The following is a 16,279-nucleotide window of genomic DNA, read 5'->3' as shown; positions in this document are numbered from 1 at the left end:
AACGACGAAAGGCTAGTTCCCATTCTCTTTGGCTCAGACTATGGGCTCTTCCCCCTTCAGTTCTGAGGACTGAGAAGATGCCAGCAAAGAAGTCTTCACAGATGCAGTATTTACGTAACTCTGGTGCCTTTTAAGAAAACTGATGTGGCTCATCTTGTATGTCCACAAACATTCAACGTAAAGTATACGAATAAATAGGTGAATAGAAACCAGTGCCGCACAGTGGTAGCATCAGTGTTGTAGTGTTGAAAACGTATCTTTTAAAGCGGTGTCCCTTTGGAAAGGGACGGAGGGCAAAGTTCCCCGCTCCCCTCTGCAGCCAGACCCCGTAGGGTACGGCACTAGCGGGCAGAGGCTGCCAAATGCACAGAATTCAATTCCAGCTGATGACGCGCAAGTTAGCCCACAGGACCGGCTCCAAGAGAGCCTGGCCACCTGGGGATGCAGCCCACACTCCCTGGGCCCCGGGGGGACAGGCTGGCCTCCCTGGTACCAGCAACGGAGTGGCTGTCCTGCCACGCGGCGCCCACACCCCCGCCAGCCCCAGGCCTTGAACTCTGCTCCCTGACTGTCAGCGGCCTATGATTGAGCTGCAGCCCTGCAGCCCAGGCCGGCGGCAGGAGGCGGCCCCAGCGGAGCCCCGGCTGACCTCTCACTGTGAGCCGGCTGTAGACCTGTGAGTTGACTTCCTTGTCCCGCAGGTAGCATCGGATTTCCTCCACCGCCTCTCGGATGATGGTGACGGCCAGCACGAAGCCCTGCGGAGAGAGGGGACAGAGTGAGCCCGGCTGAAACCCACCTTCCTCTCCTGGGGGGGGGGGGGGGGACAGAAAAGGCTGGAGGGCAGCAGGGCAGGACCTGCTAAGGATCCCAAATGCACATGCCCAGCAAACCCGCTTCTCCGGGGGTCTCCTCCACACACACGCTGAGGAACACTCGTCAACACGCCTGCACAAGCACAGCCCTGTTCACCACCTCCGCAGGGTTCTCAGAGTAAACGATGTCGAAACACCCACACCGTCCATCCAGACAATGGCTGAAAGAGGGAGACACTGACATCTGTATCTTGCTCGCCACGTGCTGGGCTCCCTTGACGTGCTTTCCTTCCATTAGGACATCCCACCCTCACAACAAACCCACGGACAGATCCACCATACGGGATCGCTGTGCTGCAGACAAGGAAACTAGGCACTAAGAGGCTGGATAATCAAGCTCCTAGGAATTTTATATACTAGTGGCCCAGTGCACAAAACTCACGCACTCAGGGGGGTGGGGTCCCCCAGCCTGGCCTGTGCCCTGTCACAGTGCGGGAGCCCCGCAATCTGTCGCCCCAAAGAGGTAGGCCCCGCCCACGCATCTGGGGCTCCTCGATGGATTGCCCCAAAGAGATAGGCCGAAGCCGGGGATCCCGCCTCCATGTCACACGGAGCCACAGGACCCCTAGGCCTCACCGCACGGAGCTGAGGGACTCCCCCCAGGCCTCACCGCGCGGAGGCCTCCAGACCCCTGGCGGAGCCGCATGGAGGCCTCCGCTGGGCCCCAGGCCTCCTGGTGATGGATTGTGTCAGCGTGATGCAAGTCCCCGACATTGCAAGTCCCCGCCCACCTGTGCCTGCTGCACACATAGCCTCCTGCTGATCGGCTGTTACCCGTGAGGATGTCCCGACCATTTGCATATTACCCTTTTATTAGTATAGATATATAAGCAGGAATTTTGAACACAGGAAATCTGGCTCGAGATCTTAACAGCCACCTTGTTCTGCAGCTAGAGAAACTCCGGTGGGCGGAGCCAAGGAGATGGACCACCAGCAGGAGCTAAAAGGAATGAGATACCTCTGCTTGCACAGACAGGGCCAGTGGGGAAATCAACCTTTCAGAACATAATATGGAACACCGTTCACAGAAGTAACAAAGATTCCACACACTGGTAAAGACTTTCTGCCCTGGCCGGTGTGGCTCAGTTGGTTGAGCGTCATCCCATGCACCAAAAAGTTGCTGGTTCAATTCCTGGTCAGGGCACATACCCAGGTTGCAAGTTCAACCCTCAGTCGAGGTATGTATGGGAGGCAACCGATTGATGTTTCTCTTTCCCCCTCTCTCTCTCTAAAAAAGTCAATAAAAACTTTTTTTTAAAAGAAAGACTTTCCCATTTCCTTAACTACTGGTTGGATTCCTCTGCTAAGAGGGACAATGATGGAGTGGGATGGACTGCAGGATGTCTGTAATGTCCCACATTTTTATAAAGAAATATTATAAAGCATTCACTGTGTAACTACAAACTAATAAAAAGAACATTTAAAACTGTCTGATCTTCCTGAGCCAGGCACCCCAACTCATAAACTCAGGGAGGCTGTGTGTGCTGTCCACAGCATGGACCTATTTCCATCCAGTTTTTCCTCTTTATCTTCATCCATTTTTCTTTTTTCTTTTAAAGATAATTTCTTTTTAATGTATTGATTTTTTAGAGACAGGTGCAGAGATAAGAGCGGGAAAGAGACCAGGATTTGCTGTTCGCTTATTTATGCATTCACTGGTTACTTCTGGTATGTGCCCTGACCCGGGATCAAACCCCAAACCTTGGAGAATCAGGACGACGCTCTAACCAACCGAGCTACCCGGCCAGGGCCTCATTCATTTTTCTTACAAGATGCCCTCATCATCCCTCCTTTTAAAATCACTTTTAAAAACAGAGAGAGCAGAAGTCCCACGGAGGGTAGCAGTAGGGATTCTTTGCTGACTTCATGTTCATACTGCTGACCCTGTGAAATACATTAACTTTGATTCAGATCCTGATGTAAATCCAGCCTGAGAGGCGCTGCTTTGTGACCCTCCCCAAAGCCCCAGACATCTTTACAGTCACAGGACTCCTCCTGCCCCCTGCCGCCAATCAGATGTGAAGAACGGGCCCATTTCAGAGTACGGAGGAGAGGATGCTTGTTCCGGCAGCACAGACCCGGTCTGCAGAGCCCGGTCAACCACCCCCCCCTCGTCCCACATGCTGCAGAGTTTTGTTGTTCTGGGCCAGAGGCCAGGTTTTTTGTTGTTTGTTTTTTTCAAATGTTCTGGTTTCTCTTCCCCCTGCATGGCCTGGCTGAGTCCCACGGACAACAGTGGAAGTGTGTGCTCTGCAGAGACAGAAGCTGCGCCTTAGCCAGTTTGGCTCAGTGGACAGAAGCATCAGCCTGCGGACTGAAGGGTCCCGGGTTCGATTCCAGGTAAGGGCATGTACGGGTTGCGGCTTGATCCCCAGCCCTGGTCGGAGCACATGCAGGAGGCAACCAATTGATGCGTCTCTCTCACGTCGATGTACCTATCTCTCTGTCTCTTTCCACTCTCTCTAAAAATCAATGGGAAAATATCCTCGGGTGAGGATTAAATAAATAAATAAATAAATAAATAAATAAATAAAGGCCGAAGCTGTAACCTCCCTGCTGCCAATGAACACGGCCTCCCAAGTTCATCCGACCTACCCTTCCCCGCCCACAAACACACAGTTCTCATTAATTCTGGAGGACACGCCATGCCCTGGGCTAGACATTTATGTACAACGAGATGCAAATGTGGTCCAGAAATAAGTTCCAGCCGTCCGCCTTCGCAGGCCCTTCACATCCACAGACATCTAGAAAGCGGTCTGAAGGCGGGCCTGGGCTGTGGAGCCCAAGCTGAGCTTGTAGAGAAACCGCAGGCGATGGCAGCGCACAGACAAGCAACCGTGAGGGTGTCAGTAGGCTCTTCGGTGATGGTGAACATCAGAAGTCGATTTACGGAAACAAAACTACCCGTAAGAGACAGAATTCAGAGAAGCAGCTGCCTCTGGCTGGGGAGGGGCTGGCAGGAGCGGGGCACTGGGAACTTTCCAGAGTGATGGAAGCGTTCTTGTCTTACTGAGGTAGTGTTTACATGGGCGCTGATGAAGGTCAACACTCACTGAGTCAGAAACTCCATGTCTGTGCACTTTTTTAAACATATATATATATATATATATATATATATATATATATATATATACACATATATATATTATTGATTTCAGAGAGGAAGGGAGAGGGAGAGAGAGAGAGAAACATCAATGGTGAGAGAGAATCGTGGATCAGCTACCTCCTGCACACCCCACACTGGGGATCAAGCCCACAACCCGGGCATGTGCCCTGACCTGGAATTGAACCGTGACCTCCTGGTTCATAGGTCAACACTCAACCACTAAGCTACACCAGCCAGGCCATGTCTATGCATTTTATGGTGTATAGATTATATCTTAATAACAAAAAAAATCTAGATTTATTACTTGGACTTCATACAATGTTATGGGTTATTTCTGCTATCTCCTGAAGAAATTCTTCCTCTACTATATTAGTACCAAGAAAAAAAGTATTAAAAGCTGGAACTTAATCCAGACAGTGAACAACAGTGTGACTAGCGCAGGTTTTAAAAACTAAAATGAGACTGTGTTCGATAAGCCAGGAGCTATGGGAAGCACTTTACGTGTTGTTATCTCATGTCATCCTCCCAACGAGCCAAGGAAATGGACATGATCACCCGTTTCACAGATGTGGAAACTGAGGCTCAGCAGTTTGTTCAGATGACACGACTTCTCATCGAAGTGCAGCCAAGGCCTGCGCTCACCCACACGCTCCACAGCCCTCACGCTGAGCCGCTGCACTCTCACCTGGGTGTGAAATGCCAGGACTTTCGGCATGGTCAGAGACCTTTCAAAACATGTTCTAGCCAAGAACTGCACACTGATTCCCTAACAAACACCTAGGGCAGCTAGGGGAAGTCAGCTACAGTCACCTAGAAATAGGTGGTGTCCAATTCATCTTTGACCATAAACTCCCTGCTCTGTGGGTCCCGGAAAGAAAGCCAGGACTTCTACAAGACAAACATGCCCTCTGGGTCCTGAACCGTCCCGGGCACAGCTGGCGATACCAGGGGCCCTGATGCAGTCAGAAACCTCAGGATGGCCCGAGGCTGCCGTTAGCCTGCCGGCTTCTAGCTATGGCCGGGTCCCAGGAAAACCAGGGAATCAGTGGCTTTCATTGAAAACCAGGTCTTCCGGCTCTCCTGGAAAATCCCAGTGACATTTCAGCGAGGAGACAGGACTGGAAGGGGTAGGAGCCCGCCAGGTCACCCCAGCCCCCACCCCTCTCCCAGCCCTCTTGCCTCACCCCAGTTGTAATACAAATAAATATACACTAATTAATAAATAATAATACAAGAATAAACTGTTTTTGGGTACTCACAACTGTAAACCTACTTTTGCCCACCCCTGTATTTGTTGGGGGGAGGGAGAGGGTCATAAAAATGGAAGCATATGGTCCATGTTGTTCTGCAACTTGCTTTTTCCACGTCAAGAAAAACATGAGTCACACCTTCCCGTGTCAGCACCAGCGGAGTGACTTCCCTGCTTCTCACCCCTGAGCAGCATCCCGGAGTTCAGCCCCACCAGCATGTGGGTCACTACCGGCGGACCAGTGTTCGTCTCCAATTTTTCATTATACACAACATGCCGCAAAGAATCTCCCTGGCCCTAACCGGTTTGGCTCAGTGCATAGAGCGTCTGCCTGCGGAATGAAGGGTCCCGGGTTCAATTCCAGTCAATGGCATGTACTCTGGTTGCGGGCACATCCCCAGTAGGGGGTGTGCAGGAGGCAGCTGGTCGATGTTTCTCTCTCATCGATGTTTCTGGCTCTCTATCCCTCTCCCTTCCCCTCTGTAAAAAATCAATCATTCATATATATATATATATATATATATATAAAGAATCTCCCTGTACACACAGCCTCACGTGCAGCCCAAAGCCCTTCTGACATCCCAAGACCGTTCCTCGGAAAAAGGGAGGGAGCTCGTCTCTCTGAGACCGAAACCCTTCACATCCTAGCACGACCTCAAGCGACTTCCCGAGTCTCCTTGGCCCCTCCAGTTCTCCCTTATCAAGCGAGGAATCCTTTTCCCTGGCAGCACGCTTTGCCTCCAGTCCACGGGATCCTCAATGACCGCCTTTGGAAGAATTCAACAGAGCTGATCTAATTTCCCTCCAACTTTCTCAGGCAGGTGAATTCCTGTATAAATCCATCCCCCCGCCCCCTTAGTCGTATCTACATGAATCTGGTTAGGAGAATGAAAAGCTCATTCCCAATGTGGCTGAGGTCCCCTCCCCACCATAGATGCCAAGGTAAGGTAAACGAGGTAGTAGGGGTGTGAACAGATCTGTACCCCAAGAACCTTCCGGATGATGGGTTTATACCACAGGCTGGGCAGACAGATACCGTGAGGAACGAGGACACACGCCAGGTCAGACAGCACGCTTGAGAGGCGAGAGGCAGGGAAGAGGGGGAGACACACAGCTAGCTATCTTCGTGCGCACTTGGGATCCCAATTTACAAAACATACGCGTTTACATAATATGTAGAATTCACTACACTGTATGTTAGAGTGCGTATAAAACACAGGCACATGTGAGAGACGAAACGGAAACTGACCAGAAACATAAATGGGGTATCGTGGGGGTGGCTGCACAGGGGCATTGGTGTGGGGTTTTTTTTCCCCCCAGTTGTTCTTCAGATTTTTTCCCAATAATAAAGAGTCTCTTTGTCATTGAAAAAGGAGAAGAAGAATGAACAGAAGCCCCTTGGGAGGCAGTAGAGAGCAGCACATCTGGGTTTGCCAAGAAACCCACACAGACTTGAGAGGGAGGGTCTGGAGCATTCCACAGCCCAGGGGGGTGCCCGGGCACAGCCACCCACTGGAGGTGCTAAGGAACTCCTACGACGTTGAGCGGCGCACCGGGCGGGCGGAGCGTGTCCAGTCCACACCGCGCTTTAACATTTTTTTTAAAGAGTTGTCAATGTTCAAACATCAAGAAGAAGAGATGCTGAAGATTAGAAAGAAACATTACTCAGAACTGTGTATCTCTTTTTTAAATTTTCTTTATTTATTAATTTTTAGAGAGAGAAAGAGGAAGGGAGAGAGAAAGAAATGTACATTTGTGGCTCCACTTGTTTATGCATTCATTGGTTGTTTCTTGTATGTGGAACAACAAATCCAAGTTCCTCTCTCTCTCTCCTTTCCCCTCTCTCTCTATCAATTTTTTTAAAAAATCTTCTTCCAAAAAAAAAAAAATAATAATAAATAAATAAATAAAAATAAAAAATCTTCTTCCAATTAAAAATGTAGCCCTAGCTGCCAGGACCGGTTTGGCTCAGTGGATGGAGCATCGGCCTGTGGACTGAAAGGTCCCGGGTTCGATTCCAGTCAGGGGCATGTACCTTGGTTGCGGGCACATCCCCAGTAGGGGGTGTGCAGGAGGCAGCTGATTGATGATTCTCTCATCGATGTTTCTAACTCTCTATCCCTCTCTCTTCCTCTCTGTAAAAAATCAATAAAATATGTTAAAAAAAAATCATTAGGCAATGACTTCTGAGAAGCTATAATGGAGTCACAGAAGGCAACTCTATTAAAAATAATAATAATAATAATGTAGCCCTAGCTGGTTTGGCTCAGTTTGGATAGAGCATCAGCCTGCAGACTGAAACGTCCTGGGTGGGTTTGATTCCGGTCAAGGGCACATGCCCAGGTTGCAGGCTTGATCACCAGTAGGGGGTTGCAGGAAGCAGCCAGTCAATGATTCTCTCTCATCATTGATGTTTCTCTCTCTCTCTCTCTCTCTCTCTCTCTCTCTCTCTCTCTCTCTCTCTCTCCCTCTCCCTCTCCCTTCCTATCTGAAATTAATAAAAATGTTTAAAAAAAAATGTAACCATGTTTGTGAAAAGAAGATCTAAGTGTTCCCCCCCAAGTCCAGCTGAGAGAAAAACAGGCAGCAATCACACTTCATAACGTCTCTGGAGAAAAAGACGTCAGCTCTGCCCTCTCCAATGCCCGTCACGCTGAGCTCCTGTCTGTTCTCCAAGTCCTCTGCGCTCCTGTCTACCACAGGGCCTTTGCATGGCTGCCGTCTGCCCGGAGTCCTCCCACCCTCCTATTCTCCTTCCCATCACCTCCTCATCACCTCCTCAAGAGGCCTTTCATGGCCACCCTGGCTAGGCAGCCCCTCCACAACCCCCACCTCCATCCATCCAACAAACACTCCAGGAGCCTGGGATACCCCTCCTGTCCTATGACGTTATTCTGTTACCCTCACAGAACTTCCCACAATTTGAAACAACTTTATTAATCTGTTTATTGTCTATCCTCTGAAAATCAACTCCATGAGGGCAAGAATTTATATGTTCTGTTCATCGCTGCACCCCCAGCACCCAGCACAGTGCCTGGCACATAGTAGGTGCTCAATTACCATTGGCCAAAGGAAAGGAAGAAAGAAAAGCAGGCGAGGAAAGGAATGGAGGGGCATTCTGGTCAATTCTCTCACATTCGTACACACGAAAGCACGGAATCTGTCACTTTTTTAAACCCTCCCACTAAATAGTATGCACAGAGTACACACACCAAGACGGGGCTTGGTCTCCCTCGTTTCCCCCTGTCTGCTGAGACAGTGAATGCCGGAGGAGCAGTGACAGAAGGAAGGAATGGCACAGAACTTACCATCGTCTGACCCTGCTGATGTAGGAAATGGAGCTGCAACCTTAAAACCTTGGGGGCGCCCAATGTGTTAGCTTGAGGGTGCCCTCTCCCTTAAAGGGCTACTCTCCCATTCCACATGCTCGAGTGAGAGACACGGAGCTGTCTGTCCCCAACCTCGGCAGTCCCTGAGCAAGCCGAGCGTGGTACGTACTCACCAGGGGGACCCAGTAGGTGTACAGCGCGCCAAGTCTCATTTCAGGAACAAACTGGGAGCAGGCGAGGAGTAAGAAATAGAGGTTGAAAAAGTACTTGAACTGGTTAAACAGCACCTGGAATGTGGAAAGGAGAGAGAGGAGACAGTCAAGGCTTATCTGATAGGACTGGGCAGGGTGAGTGGGAGGTGAATAATGTTTTAAAACTTTCCTACAGCCCTGGCGGTGGCTCAGGCGGTTGGATCGTCATCCCATACAACAAAAGGTTTCAGGTTCGATCCCCAGTCAGGGCACATATGGGACGGGAACAACAGATCAATGTTTCTCTCTCACATCGATGTTTCTCTCTCTCTCTCTCTCTCTCTCTCTCTCTCTCTCTCTCTCCCTCCCTCCCTCCCTCCCCCCCCCTCTCTCTCTCTCTAAATCATTTTTTAAAAAACATGTCCTCAGGTAAAGATTAAGGGGGAAAAAAAACTTTCCTACAAAAGAACACAACATGATACCTTTCCCATAAAGTTTAAATAGTTCTCTGTGTAATAAAAAATTTTTTTTAGCCGAAACCGGTTTAGCTCAGTGGATAGAGCATCGGCCTGCGGTCTGAAAGGTCCCAGGTTCGATTCCAGTCAAGGGCATGTACCTTGGTTGCAGGCACATCCCCAGTAGGGGGTGTGCAGGAGGCAGCTGATCGATGTTTCTCTCTCATCAATGTTTCTAACTCTCTATCCCTCTTCCTTCTTCTCTGTAAAAAATCAATAAAATATATTTTAAAAAAATTTTTTTAATTATATTTTTGTTGATTTCAGAGAGGAAGGAAGAGGGAGAGAGAGATGGAAACATCCATGATGAGAGAGAATCATGGATCGGCTGCCTTCTGCAAGTCCCCCACTGGGAATCGAGCCCACAACCGGTGCATGTGCCCCTGACCAGAATCGAACCCGGAACCCTTCAGTTCGCAGGCCAACGCTCTATCCACTGAGCCAAACCAGCCAGGGCTTAAAAAAAATTTTTCTAAGTAAAAATGTAAATAGCAATACATGTGGACACTGTAAACACCAAATTCAAGACCGTGGTTACCTCTGTGGCGGGGAGGGCACGCTGAGGGCTTCAATGTGTCTGCTCTGTTTTCTTCCTTAACCCATCTATGTTGTAAGTATAGGTAAGCCCCTCAACATGTTGTTTTTAAGAATAAGTATTAGTGGGAAATGCTTATGCTGTAAACTTGATCAAAAAAGCAGGGTATTTAAAAATATTTTTTTTTTTAAGTTTAAAGTAAGATAAATTGTCCTTTCCACGATGTGATCGCAATGCCATAAAACACATCCAGAAGAACCCCATCCCGAGTGGCGGTGTGTTCTGGCAGCTTTGACTGCTCCCAGGTGCCCTGGCAGGAAGACTGATACCCCACGACTCGGCCGATTGGCAATGAATGAAAATGAGGAGTCTCTCGCGGCTGGCGTGGCTCAGTGGATGAGTGTCGACCTATGAACCCAGAGGTCACAGTTCGATTCCCGGTCAGGGTATATACCCAGGTTGTGGGCTCGAACTCTAGTGTGGGGTGTGCAGGAGGCAGCTGACCAATGATTCTCTCTCATCACTGATGTTTCTTTCTCTCTCTCCCTCTCCCTTCCTCTCTGAAATCAATAAAAATATATTTTAGCGGAAACCGGTTTGGCTCAGTGGATAGAGCGTCAGCCTGTGGACTCAAGGGTCCCAGGTTCGATTCCGTTCAAGGGCATGTACCTTGGTTGCGGGCACATCCCCAGTAGGGGGTGTGCAAGAGGCAGCTGATCGATGTTTCTCTCTCATCGATGTTTCTAACTCTCTATCCCTCTCTCTTCCTCTCTGTAAAAAATCAATAAAATATATTTAAAATATATATATATATATATATATATATATATATATATATATATTTTTTTTTTTTTTAAGGAGAAAATGATGAGTCTCTCCTAGGCTAAGGTGGTTAAGAGCCATCGGCCACGGGGACGCTGGTGGCCAGAATTCCAGAAGGTGTAGCTCCCAGAGGGAATAGAGTGGCCACGTCTGCATAGAATTCCCAGGAACAGTCAAAGAAATAAACTTTTTCTTGACTTAAGTTACTGAGATTTGGGGGAAGGGTCGGGGAGGGCTGAGACAGCGAGCAATGAATGTAGTCAAAATCACCCTTAAAAAATCATTCAGATATGTAATACCTTAATCAATAAAGAAATTTTTAAAAAATCATTCAGGGTGCGTGCAGGGTGGAAGGGGTCAATGGGGAAAAAGGGGACATCTGTAATACTTCCAACAATATAGATAACTTTTAAAAAGAAAAATTGAAACTATGCAATTAAAAAATTAAGACAGTAGCAACTGTAGACTACCAAGAAAAGGAAATGAGATTCCATCGTTAGCCTATTCAGAGGTAAAACAGCCTTGTGAATAAAGGCATAGACTCTGGTTAAAAGAAAAAAAGCACTCGAAGGGACCTTAAGCCTCAGTATAATGTATGTGTGTTTCCGTATTATCTCGCAATAAATCGAAGTTAGTAACTTTTTTCCTTTCCAGCATTGGAACTGGTTGCTGCTGCGGCTTCTAAAGTCCATCAGTGTCTGGAGGCCACGGTGGATGAAAATCGGCGTTTAATTTACGTGCGTCGGGGGAAGGCTGGAGGAGTCCATGTCCATGTATATGTATATGTATATGTAATGTATATGTAATGTATGTGTAATGTATGTGGATGTGGATGTGGATGTGGATATGTATATGGATATGTATATGGATATGGATATGTATATGGATATGGATATGTATATGTGTATGTATATGTATATGTATATGTGTATGTATATGTGTATGTGTATGTGTATGTATATGTATGTGTGTATGTGTATGTGTATGTGTATGTATATGTATATGTGTATGTGTATGTGTATGTATATGTATATGTGTATGTATATGTATATGTATATGTATAAGTTAATGGGAAGTGCTATGACTGCAGAGTCACACACCAAGCAAACCAGAAAGTCATTAGCAAAACTGTTGGCAGAGCAAAAGATGTTAACAGAAATTCTTTGGGTGAAAGGATTAAAATGCATCTTTTTTTTTTCTCTCTCTATACTCTTATCCCCCAACTTTCCTACAGCTAATATGTGTTTCGTGATGATGGGGGGAAATTTAAGCACTGCGGTTTTCCGGTGTTCTGGTTATAATGCTAGGTCCGCGTAATATCTTTTTCTCTCTTACGCACAACACACTCAGTAGATGTGAAGTTGATCTAACAGTTAGATTCTAACTGATCAGGTGGTCTCACAGCCGTACAGACAGAGCAGCTACACCAGTGGTTAAGGGGGTGTGTTCACAAAATCTGCCACGGGGGGACCCCAGTCTTCTAAGCCTGGCTCCATTGCGTACATTGGGTGTGGGAAGAAAAAACGGGTGTGGTCCTTGCCCATACGTACCCCAGGAAGAAAGGTGAAGAAGTTGTACTTCTGATTGTTGATGACATTTCGGGGGTACCTCTGATCCCTCTTCTCGGGGTGCCCCAGCCAGACCGTGCGGGGCCTGGGCTCTCCCCCACCGCAGCATCTCAGCCACTCACAGCACCTGCGGGAAAGACATGCCCACAGCATCAGGGCCACGCCCTGCTCAGCATGTTTATCTCGAAAGCTTCGGCACGGGGGCACACGTGGGGCCGCATCCTTCGGGGAGGTGGGGAACAGAACTGGGGCTCCTAAGAAGCTGGGGTCGCAATCAAAGATGCTTGGCCCCCCAGCCCAAATTATTTATTTCAAAAAATGGAATTCATCTGTCCACTGGCCAGATTGTCAGTACTTTTTCATTTTACAGATGAGAGAAGAAAGCTCAGGAGAGAGGGTGCAGCCCCCAGGTTTGAGGAGATGAGCGAAACGGCCGCGTCTGGCTCTGCACCATGTCCGTCTCGTCCAACAGCCCTGCTATTCAGGTTACACCGTGCTCACTGTGGAAAGGGGAAGGGGGAGAGTCTACCTTCCCCAGCGCTCCCTTCAGCGACACAGAAAGACGGAGACTCACCCAGCGTGACCTGGACATGGGCCAGCGACAGGCTGGAGGCGGACTGGCCCGGAGAGCCACCCCACCTGGCCGACCAGGTCACCCACGCACAAGCTAAGGGAACGCCTGGGAACGTGGCCAGCTCTGGCAAAACAAAGCCACTCTGAGACACCCCCAAAAGGCAGTCTGTCTTTCAGGAGAGCTACAAGCCCTCGTGAGCACTGCAACAGAAACACCCCACGGCCACCTCGCGGCCCCCAACACACAGGCTGGCGGGAGGCACCCAGCCCTGCCAGGCCCAGCAGACATCCAGCAGAAGGGAAACCAGCCAGACGGGACTCACATCATCACTGGTCACGGAGGAACTCCTTCTCCACGCGTCCTGCAGGCCGAGCAGGCGCAGGCCAGATGCTGGAGTCCAAGGCTGAGCAAACACAGTCCCTGGCATCAGGACCCCAAAGGTTAGCAAGCCAGCAAGCTGCCTGCTCGGATGTTCAAAATTTCCACGCTGAAACACGATGCTGCTTCTTAAAAATAGCTTCCTCGTTCCAGTACACTGCTGCCCGGGGCGGGGGGGGGGGGGGGGGGGACTGTGGCTCTGATAAGGACGGCTTCACTCCTAGCAACTCATCCGTGTGGGCGCCCCTCTAAGCTGTCCAAAGGCCAGAGACACACAGAAGCCTCAAGGCGTCCAACCCATTCCTGCTCTTGGGTGTGACTTACCCATGTTGGCCATCTGTGGGCACTCTAAGTGTTGAATGAATGAGGGAGGGGCGGAGGAAAGGGCGGAGGGAGGGCCGGAGGGAGGGCCGGAGGGTTGGTTCATTTGACAGGAAGCACACCCTTCCATTTGCAGAACCGGAAATTCTCTCCCCATCCTACAGTAACCCTGTAAAGATGGATCCCACCGCTGTCTGTTTGTACTAAAACAGACTAAAGAATGAATTTGCTAGTAAGGGACTCACATACAGTCGGGCTGGCTGTTTACAGAAGTTTTGTCTGTTATGTTTTAGCACAGTGGTCGGCAAACTGCGGCTCGCGAGCCACATGCGGCTCTTTGGCCCCTTGAGTGTGGCTCTTCCACAAAATACCACGGCCTGGGCGAGTCTATTTTGAAGAAGTGGCGTTAGAAGAAGTTTAAGTTTTAAAAATTTGGCTCTCAAGAGAAATTTCAATCGTTGTCCTGTTGATATTTGGCTCTGTTGACTGTTCCAGCAGAAGGTTCGGCACAGCAAGCTGCCAGGCTCAACTGCTCGTTACTTCCCTGGCAGGTGCGTGCACGTGCCCAGAGCAGCAGGACATTCCGTGTGGCCTGCACTGTGGAGGCAGAAGCCCGGAAATGAACCTGACCGCTCAGCAAACCTGGCTGTCTAAATGAACGGGGAACGTCCACAGAGCGGAATCCCCAACGATCTTTGAAGACTGAGCGAGAGCTGCATGGGCCGGGTGGCCCTACTGAGAGATACGCTAAATTGAAAAGCCAGGAGCCCCGGCCTGGGTGACTCCGTTGGTTGAACGTTGTCTCATGCACCGAGAGGTTGCTGGTTCGATTGCAGTGAGGGCACAAGCCTGGGTTTCGGGCTCCATCCCCAGAAGGGGGCAGGCAGGAGGCAGCTGTCCCTTCCTCTCTCTAAAATCAATAAAAACATGGTGTGTTTTTGTTTTTTTTAAAGGAAGGAGCTGAGAAGTAGGTAGATACAGACTTACACAGGCAGACAATCTCCTGATGGTCTGTTCATTCCCTGGGCTCTCTGTCTCAGGAACCAATGAATTCGTTTTGTTTTATTTTACTTTGCTCAAGCCAATTTTGGTTGGGCATCTGTTAACCACTACGCCAAACCTCCCATCTGACGGTCCCGTCTGCCACATGGCCGGGCCCTCCTTAAAGATGTATCCCCACTGGATTTACATATCTGAGATCCCAAGCTTCTAAAAAGTTCCCGCTAGGCGACCATGTGGAGAAAAGGGAACCCTCGTACACTGCTGGTGGGAATGCAGACTGGTGCAGCCACTATGGAGTTTCACTAAAACAGTATAGAGTTTCCTCAAATAATTAAATATGGAACCGCCATTTGATCCAGTGATCCCACTTCTAGGAATATATCCTGAGAAACCTGAAGCACCAATCAGAAAGAATGTATGTGCCCCTATGTTCATAGCAGCACAATGTACAATATCTAAGATCTGGAAACAGCCCAAGTGCCCTTCGGTAGACGAGTGGATAAAAAAGCTGTGCTACAATAGATAAATGATCCAATAAAAAAATGGGCAACGGACCTAAACAGAATATTTTCAAAAGAAGACAGAAGGAAGGCCAAGAGACACATGAAAGCATGCTCAAAGTCACTTATTATCCAAGAGATGCAAATTAAAACAACAATGAGGTACCATCTCACACCTGTCAGAATGGCTATCATCAACAAATCAACAAACGACAAGTGTTGGCGAGGATGCGGAGAAAAAGGAACCCTCGTGCACTGCTGGTGGGAATGCAGACTGGTGCAGCCACTGTGGAGAACAGTATGGAGTTTCCTCAAAAAACTGAAAATGGAACTCCCATTTGACCCAGTAATCCCACTCCTGGGAATATATCCAAAGAAACTAGAAACACCAATCAGAAAGGATATATGCACCACTATGTTCATAGCAGCACAATTTACAATAGCTAAGATTTGGAAACAGCCTAGGTGCCCGTCAGCAGATGACTGGATCAGAAAACTGTGGTACATCTACACAATGGAATACTATGCTGCCATAAAAAAGAAGGAATTCTCATCATTTGCAGCAACCTGGATGGAATTGGAGAACATTATGCTAAGCGAAATAAGCCAGTCAATGAAAGAAAAATACCACATGATCTCACTCATTTATGGATAATAAAGAACATTATAAACTGGTGAACAAAAAGATAGATACAGAGACAGTAAAGCATCAAACAGACTTTCAAATTACAGGGGGAAAGTTAGGGAGAGGTGGGGGAGATAAGAAATCAAACGAAGGACTTGTATGCATGCATATAAGCATAAACAATGGACGCAAAACTCTGGGGGGTGAGGGCATGTATGGGTGTGGGGTGGGGGGGGCAATGGTAAGATATGTACACATATAATACCTCAATAAAAAAAATGTCAAAAAAAAAAAGCTGTGGTACATATATACCATGGAATACTGTGCAGCAGTAAAAAAGAAGGATCTCTTACCCTTTGAGACAGCATGGAGGGACCTGGAAAGTATCACGCTAAGTGCAATAAGTCAGTCAGAGAAAGACAAGTATCACATGATCGTACCCATATGTGGAATCTAAGTAACAAGATAAACTGATGAACAGAGTGGATCCAGAGACATAGAAGCATGGAATCTCAGAGGGAAGGTGTGGGTGGGTGGGAAGTGATCAACCAAAGAACTTGTATGCATATATGCAGAACCCATGGACACAGACCATCGGGTGGTGAAGGCCTGGGGCAGGGGGCAGGGTGTAGGGGGCAGAGGGTGGGGGCGGGCTAGAAGGGGTCAATGGGGGGAAAAGGGGACGTATG

The 16,279-nt window shown here is 48.5% G+C and overlaps 1 protein-coding gene across 2 annotated transcripts in view; it reads right to left on the bottom strand.

Annotated features, from left to right (window-relative positions):
* The window catches only part of ATP9A (ATPase phospholipid transporting 9A (putative)), a 129,321-nt gene that overhangs the window by 86,969 nt on the left and 26,073 nt on the right, over positions 1–16,279 (bottom strand). For both annotated transcript variants that reach the window (XM_079783492.1, XM_079783493.1), the window contains exons 2-4: positions 12,173–12,317; positions 8,733–8,846; positions 650–758 (exon numbers count right to left, since the gene is read on the bottom strand). In XM_079783492.1, the coding sequence (XP_079639618.1) occupies positions 650–758; positions 8,733–8,846; positions 12,173–12,317 (368 nt within the window). The remainder of the gene's footprint in view (positions 1–649; positions 759–8,732; positions 8,847–12,172; positions 12,318–16,279) is intronic.

The sequence above is a fragment of the Cnephaeus nilssonii genome, assembly GCF_951640355.1.
Source record: "Cnephaeus nilssonii genome assembly, chromosome: 11".
Taxonomy (NCBI): domain Eukaryota; kingdom Metazoa; phylum Chordata; class Mammalia; order Chiroptera; family Vespertilionidae; genus Cnephaeus; species Cnephaeus nilssonii.
The sequence above is the reverse complement of the archived record's forward strand: the minus strand, read 5'-3'. Positions and strand labels throughout refer to the sequence as shown.